Source organism: Rhinopithecus bieti, unplaced genomic scaffold (assembly GCF_001698545.2).
Source record: "Rhinopithecus bieti isolate Rb0 unplaced genomic scaffold, ASM169854v2 scaffold_71542, whole genome shotgun sequence".
Taxonomy (NCBI): Eukaryota; Metazoa; Chordata; class Mammalia; order Primates; family Cercopithecidae; genus Rhinopithecus; species Rhinopithecus bieti.
In genome coordinates this window covers 372,698-380,444 of record NW_016826746.1, presented here as the reverse complement: position 1 = coordinate 380,444, position 7,747 = coordinate 372,698, and the positions used below count along the sequence as shown (strand labels likewise).

Genomic DNA, 7,747 nt, shown 5'->3' with positions numbered 1-7,747 from the left:
AGAGAGGGAGAGAGGGAGAGAGAGAGAGGGGGAGAGAGGGGGAGAGAGAGAGAGAGAGAGAGAGAGAGAAAGAGAGAAAGAGAGAGAGAGAAAGAGAGAGAGAGAGAAAGAGAGAAAAGAAAGAAAGAAAGAAAGAAAGAAAGAAAGAAAGAAAGAAAGAAAGAAAGAAAGAAAGAAAGAAAGAAAAGACAAAGCATTCCCTACTGAAGAGAAAGTGTAGGAAAAGGCAAAGAAATGGGGAAATGCCAAGAGTATGACAAAAGTCTGTCTGTGCAGCCAGAGAACAGAACAGGACTCGGAGATGAGAATGGAGAACGTTCAGACTCAAGGAAGAGCGAGGGAGGTGGACTGACCCCTTCATATTGGAGACCCAGTGAGATAATATCAAAGTTGCATTCCCCACTTTGATGACATTCTCCTTTTAAATGCTCCTCCAAGGCATCTCCTTGAGATGGCTTCCCCAGCCCGTCATCTCCCGGGTAGAAGAGGAAAACACATGGGCCACTTGCCCTGCTCCTCATTCCAGGGCTTTCAGGGGGAAGTTTGGTCCATCACAAGCTGGTGAATGACCCAATGGAGACATAGGAAGATTTCTGGTGGGTGCGGGGGGCGGGATTGTGGGGTAGGCCCAGCAGTTCTGAAGAAGACATCCAGAAATGAAAGACATCATGAAATTGTCGTTCTAGGGGCGATATATTACTACTTCATGGATTATCATCTATTGCCCAGATCTGTCCACGGACCATATCTCCAACACTGGAGTGCTATTTGGTCTCAAAAATCCAGATGCATAAGAGTTTGTCCCCTGAGCCCTTCAACCTCCCTTTAGAAATCTTTAACCTATCTTCTCTTGACCCCCAGGATCAGACAAGGGTGCTGAGAGCCGGGGCTCACAACCAAAGGAGAAATGAGCAATCTGCGGTCTTCGGAGGAGGTAGGCTGGGTGCAGGTTGAGGGGAGGGTGATCATACGAGGAGAAGGAAGGTGAGGATCTTAATGTTTTGGAAAGAGTGGAGGGAGTGGAAAAATCCTGACCTGAACTCAGAGCTAGGAGGTACTTTGTAGTTAATCAAACAGCAAAAAAGGACTCAGAGATGGAACCCAAGTTGGGTTGGGGGCTGGGGGCAGTCAAACACAGCTACATCTGTCGCCAAAGATCAAGTTCTTCTCAACACATTAAAGGTTCTGAGAAGTCCTGCAATAAACAATTTTATGTTGATTTTTTTTTTTTTTTTTTTTTTTGAGACAGAGTCTCGCTGTGTCGCCCAGGCTGGAGTGCAGTGGCGCATCTCGGCTCATTGCAAGCTCCCCCTCCCGGGTTCACGCCATTCTCCTGCCTCAGCCTCCCAAGTAGCTGGGACTACAGGCGCCCACCACCATGACCGGCTAACTTTTTGTGTTTTTAGTAGAGATGGGGTTTCACAGTGTTAGCCAGGATGGTCTCGATCTCCTGACCTCATAATCCGCCCACCTTGGCCTCCCAAAGTGCTTATGTTGATATTTTAAAAGATGAAGTTCTTATCACTGTGGTCCTCAGTACCCTGCTTCTGTTCTGAAAAGAAATATTGACCCCCAATATTCTTCTTCCTCAGATGGGATCTCAGTATTAGCTTCCGAAACTCTGAGACCTCTGCAAGTGAGGAATTAATAGAGGAATGCTCAGAACACTCTTGGGGAGGATGAGGAGACTTGCAAAGCCACAAAATAGGACAACTGGAAGGGATCTTCAAAATCACACACACACTCATTGTCTGTATTTGGAAACTGAGGCTCAGATGGGGGCAGTTGACTTCCCCCAAGTTCATACCAAGTAGAACAGAGCTGGACCCCAGGTTGGGTTGCTGTATTTGGGAACTAAAAATAAAGGACATCCAATTCAATTTGAATTTCACATCAACAACAAATAATTGTGTAGTATAAGTATATCCCATGCAATATTTGGGATATACTTATACTAAAAAGGTACTTGGTTTTTATTTGAAATGTAAATGCACCTGAGCATTTTGTATTATACCTGGCAACCCTAAGTCCAAGCCTCTCTTGTTTTGTTTGCTCGTTTTTGAGACAGGGTCTCACTTGTTGCCCAGGCTAGAATGCAGTGGCAAGATCATGGCTCACTGCAGCCTCAATCTTCCAGGCTCCAGCAATCATCCCACTTCAGCCTCCAAGATAGCTGGGACCACAGGCGCACGGCAGCACACCCAGCAAATTTTTTCATTTTTTTGTAGAGACAGAGTCTCACTATGCTGCCCAGGGTGGACTTGAACTCCTGGGCTCAAGCAATCCTCCCGCCTCAGCCTCCCAAAGTGCTGAGATCACAGGCATAAGCCACCACACCCAGCCTGCATGCCTCTTTTGACTACATCTGCTTCTCCTCGAACCTCCCCATGCTGATTTTTGTCATCTCTTGGTCCAGAAGAAATATGATATGTCAGGTGCCCGCCTGGCCCTAACACTGTGTGTCACCAAAGCCCGAGAAGGTTCTGAAGAAGACCTGGATGCTCTGGAATACATGTTTCGGCAGCTGAGATTCGAAAGCACCATGAAGAGAGACCCCACTGCCCAGGTATTGGGGTGCCTACTCCAGGCCTGGTTGGGGGAAAGGTACTAGGTTGATGTGTGGGCTATGAGGACCCAGCTGAGTCTGGTTCTTCCTCTTACTCCAGCAATTCCAGGAAGAGCTGGAAAAATTCCAGCAGGCCATCGATTCCCGGGAAGATTCCATCAGTTGTGCCTTCGTGGTACTCATGGCTCACGGGAGGGAAGGCTTCCTCAAGGGAGAAGATGGGGAGATGGTCAAGCTGGAGAATCTCTTCGAGGCCCTGAATAACAAGAACTGCCAGGCCCTGCGAGCCAAGCCCAAGGTGTACATCATACAGGCCTGTCGAGGAGGTGGGGACAGATCCAAGAGTACAGAGTCTCTGGTTTGTTGTTTCTGTTTTGTTTTTTGAGACAGCACCCAGGCTGGAGTGCCGTGGTGCAATCTCAACTCACTGCAATCTCCATCTCCCAGGCTCCAGCCATCCTCTTGCCTCAGCCTCCTGAATAGCTGGGACTACAGGCTCCCGCCATTATGTCAGGCTAATTTTTGTAGACAGGGTCTCATTATGTTGCCCAGGCTGGTCTCAAACTCCTGAGCTCAAGCAATCCTCCTGCCTCAGCCTCCCACCATGCCCAACCAAGTCTGTGTTTTTATCCAAGCCAGTCCCAGATCCAAAGCCCCAGCTGAAGCCAGGCACCATGGCTCATGCCTATAATTCCAGTACTTTGGGAGGCCCAGACGGGAAGATTTTTTGAGGCCAGAAGATCAAGACTGGCTTCTGGGCAATGTAGCAAGAACCGAGCTCTACAAAAAATTTTTAAAATTAGCCAAGGGCATGGTGGCATGGGCCTGTGATCCTAGCTACTCAGGAGGCTGAGGTAGGAGGATCACTTGAGCCTAGGAGTGAGAGGCTGCAGTGAGCTATAAGTACACTACTATACTCCAGTCTGGGCAACAAAGCAAGCCCCTGTCTCTAAAAAGTTAAATTAAATTAAAAAGCCCCACTGCACATGGCATACCACCAGACCATCTTTTTTTTTTTTTGACAGTCTTGCTCTGTTGCCCAGGCTGGAGTGCAATGGCACGATCTTGGCTCACTACAACGTCCACCTCCTGGGTTCAAGCAATTCTTCTGCCTCAGCCTTCCAAGTAGCTGGGATTACAGGCACATACCATCATGCCCGGCTAATTTTTGTATTTTTAGTAGAGATGGGATTTCACCATGTTAGTCAGGCTGGTCTCAAACTCCTGACCTCAGGAGCCTCCCAAAGTGCTGGGATTACAGGCGTGAGCCACCGTACCCGGCCCTTACCTTTCTTTTTAAGAGGCGACTTGTCACTCTGTCACCCAGCCTAGAGTGCAGTGGTGCAATCATGGCTCACTGCAGCCTCAGACTCCCAGGTTCAAGTGATCCGCCTGCCTCAGCCTCCCAAAACGCTGGGAGTACAGGTGTGAGCCACCCTGCCCGGCCCCTTTCCTTACCTTTCTCTCTGACTTTGCCTTCTCCTCTTCTTGTTGTTTCAGAACAAAAGGACCCTGGTGAAACAGTAGGTGGAGATGAGATTGTGATGGTCACCAAAGACAGCCCCCAAACCATCCCAACGTACACAGATGCCCTGCACATCTACTCCACGGTGGAGGGTATGAGCACCCAGCTGGCCCAGGGCTCCCTCTGCTATTCCCCGTCACCTGCCACTCCCGACCCCTGAACCTCTCCTCCAGGACCCACCCCCTTCCAGGATCCCCTCTACCTACCCTCTGAAGCTCCCCCGAACTCACCTCTCTGGAATTCCCAGGATACATCGCCTACCGACATGATCAGAAAGGCTCGTGCTTTATCCAGACCCTGGTGGATGTGTTCACGAAGGGGAAAGGACATATCTTGGAGCTTCTGACAGAGGTGAGTTGACACAAGGTAGCTGGGACCACCACCCAGGCCAAGTAGGGTGCAGGCAGAGGAGGCTGAGCCTCCTCCTAACTCCTCTCCATTTCCCTCAGCCCCAAATCCAACCCAGATCTCAATACAGAAACTAAGATGCTCACTTTTCAACAACTTTCCCAAATGCAGGGACTCTTAAAACCCATAGTATGTGAGATAAATTTCTATAAACAAACCCCCCTTGGATATAAACAATGTTTGGGAAAACTGTTTTCTTTTAATGTTTATATGCTTTTATTGCAAATTAGAAAAAAAAAAAAAAAAAAAAAAAACGCCCAGCCAAGGATTCCACACAAACTATGGTATAGGAGGAGACCATAAAGGTCTCTCATCTTAGGACAAGAATACCCACCTGCCCCATTCCCTAACCCTCCCCCCATAAGTCCATGACACTGACTCCTCCAAGCTCACCATACCTGTTGCTGCAGGTGACCCGGCGGATGGCAGAAGCAGAGATGGTTCAGGAAGGACAAGCAAAGAAAACGAACCCTGAAATTCAAAGCACCCTCCGGAAACGGCTGTATCTGCAGTAGAAGTAGAAAGACAGGGAGGAGCTTTCCTTCCAGCACTCTTTCTGTCTCACAGAAATTTAGAGGCAGCTCTTACCACTCCCTAAGATCTTCTCTTCCCAAGGCTATATGGCACCCAGTTTCTTTTTCATCACACCCCTCATGCAGGTCCCCCTGTCCTTCTTAGAGCAAGCCAGACAGAACTTAGCACAAGGCCTAGTGGTAACATTAACATCACCTCCCTCAGGCTGGACTTTCTATCTTTATTAATGCAACCTAAGAGACCTAAGAGTGCATTCACTTATCCCACTTTCTGTTCCTGTGGTCTTCTTTCTTCCTCCCAAAGCAGAAACTGGATAGAGCTGAAGATTTTCCACAGACAAACCAATGCCCACTCAATCCCTCCTACCCCAGTCCAACCCTGCTGGCTCCTGCATCTCACTTGGAGATAAAACCTCCTCCTGAGGCCAACGCATTCCCAACTCCAGTTCCCTCGTTTACCCTGGAGAATTAGTAAGGCAGAACCATCCTTTCTCTCCAAAACCATTCCTCCTTGGCTAGCAAGTTGGTGTCCTAACTCCACTCTCTTCCTAGCTCATGGCCTCTCTAGATAACGAAGTTGTCTCCGCCTTTCTGGATCTCTTCCTCCTAACACCCCTCCCCCTGAAACCCTGGATTCTGCCCTCTCTCCAATAAAATCCACCATTCAACTATTCTTGCATTCAACTACTCTGAATGAGAGCGTGTTGGAGCTATGGCAAATTCCCTGTTGTCACCTTGCTATTTTGCAGACAGCATTATATTTAACCTCTCCTAACCAGAGAGGCTAAAAAGTTTGTCAAATGCGGCCGGGCGCGGTGGCTCAAGCCTGTAATCCCAGCACTTTGGGAGGCCGAGACAGGCGGATCACAAGGTCAGGAGATCGAGACCATCCTGGCGAACACGGTGAAGCCCCGTCTCTACTAAAAAATACAAAAAATTAGCTGGGCGAGGTGGCGGGCGCCTGTAGTCCCAGCTACTCGGGAGGCTGAGGCAGGAGAATGGCGTGAACCCGGGAGGCGGAGCTTGCAGTGAGCTGAGATCCGGCCACAGCACTCCAGCCTGGGCAGCAGAGCGAGACTCCGTCTCAAAAAAAAAAAAAGTTTGTCAAATGCAATACAGTAAGACAGAGGCAAGGACAAGGTTTGACTTCCAGCCCAGCCTCCTTTCCACAACCTGCTAAGTCTTGATCCATCTGAAAACTTTTCTAATTAGTGAAGATGTCTAATAAAAATTTTCCCTACCTCCAAGGTAGGAGCTTTCTGGAAGTTTCTAGGAATTCTCAATAACCACCAGCCAAGGTTACCTCCAGGTAACCTTGCAGCACCAGGCTGGAAGTCAGATCGGCTTCACTGTCCTCCAGCTCTACAGCCTGTATCTCCCCATCCCCAGCTTTGACCTTTCCTGCTCAAATAACCTATGGGTACATCCAGCATCACTGAAAACTCAGGGCTAAAGATGAACCTTTTCTTCCTGGTTACTCCTCCAAGCATTCCCTGGTATCCTCAACCTCAGATCCCAGGTTCAGATTTCTGCAGCTAATCTATGACCCCTCTCTTTCTGCATCCTTCATATGCCACCAGACACCATGACCAGTCCAGCTTGATTTTCAAACAACTTTCATGCTGGTCTTCTCTTCCCTGACGTGTTACTGTGCAGGCTCAAGTCCTCATCTTCTCATATCTGCATCTTTGCAACCAACTTCCTCCCTTGCCTCTCTGCTTTTCCATCTCACTTTTCATGTGTCCTCCATACCATCTATAACAGTCATCTCCCTGGAACACTCAAGAAGACACATACCCTATTATTTAAAGACCAGGGTACTGGACTCAGTGTCTCACACCTGTAATCCCAACTTTGAGACTCTGAAGTGGGAGGATCACTTGAGGCCAGGATTTAAGAGACCAGCCTGGGCAACACAGCAAGACCCCATCTCTACAAAAAAATAATAATAATTAGCTGGCTATGGTGCCACATGCCTGTAGTCCCAGCTACTCAGGAGGCTGAGGTGGGAGGATCACTTGAGCCCAGGAGTTTGAGGCTGCAAGGAGCTATGATCACGCCGCTGCATCCCAGCTCTAGGTGAGAGAGTGAGATCCAGTCTCCAAAATAAATCAATCAATCAAATAAAGACCAAAGTCAAACCACACATCAGGATCCCTCACACCCTTCCAATTTTGCCATCTACCAGCACTTAGCTAAACTCATCTCCCATCTCTTCCACCATGACTTCACTCTTTCAACAAGTCTAATGTCCTCTTACTCACCCTTGCCTCTAAGCCTTTGCTATCACCATTTCCCCCAAACTGGAGGGCCCTCTCTCTCTCATTACCCCTCTTCCACTACCTCCCACTCCTACTTTTTCCAGAAAGCCATTTCCTCTCTTTTTTATGATTGGTCCTGCCCTCTCACCCAGGATTATATGCTGGAAATGACCACTTCTGGAGGGCAAGGAACAAGCCCTTGATCCGCATAATGAGTGTTCAATAAATAGTGGTCAAACTGGCCGGGCGCAGTGGCTCAAGCCTGTAATCCCAGCACTTTGGGAGGTCGAGACGGGCGGATCACGAGGTCAGGAGATCGAGACCATCCTGGCTAACACAGTGAAACCCTGTCTCTACTAAAAAAAAAAAAATACAAAAAACTAGCCGGGCGTTGTGGCGGGGGGCTGTAGTCCCAGCTACTCGGGAGGCTTAGGCGAGAGAATGGCATAAACCC

At 48.7% G+C, this 7,747-nt stretch overlaps 1 protein-coding gene and 1 long non-coding RNA gene across 2 annotated transcripts in view; one reads left to right on the top strand and one right to left on the bottom strand.

Annotated features, from left to right (window-relative positions):
- Positions 1–5,014, top strand: part of CASP14 (caspase 14) — a 7,632-nt gene extending 2,618 nt beyond the window's left edge. Inside the window, exons 2-7 of the mRNA XM_017863561.1 lie at positions 862–934; positions 2,417–2,566; positions 2,667–2,892; positions 4,067–4,183; positions 4,339–4,442; positions 4,910–5,014. Coding sequence (XP_017719050.1) covers positions 908–934; positions 2,417–2,566; positions 2,667–2,892; positions 4,067–4,183; positions 4,339–4,442; positions 4,910–5,014 — 729 coding nt within the window. The 5' untranslated portion in view covers positions 862–907. The remainder of the gene's footprint in view (positions 1–861; positions 935–2,416; positions 2,567–2,666; positions 2,893–4,066; positions 4,184–4,338; positions 4,443–4,909) is intronic.
- On the bottom strand, positions 4,025–4,936 carry LOC108523068 (uncharacterized). Its single transcript, XR_001883686.1, has 3 exons — positions 4,898–4,936; positions 4,322–4,388; positions 4,025–4,078 (listed from the first exon to the last, which is right to left on the bottom strand). It is a non-coding gene; the product is annotated as an uncharacterized LOC108523068 (long non-coding RNA).
- Positions 5,015–7,747: the final 2,733 nt, after the last annotated feature.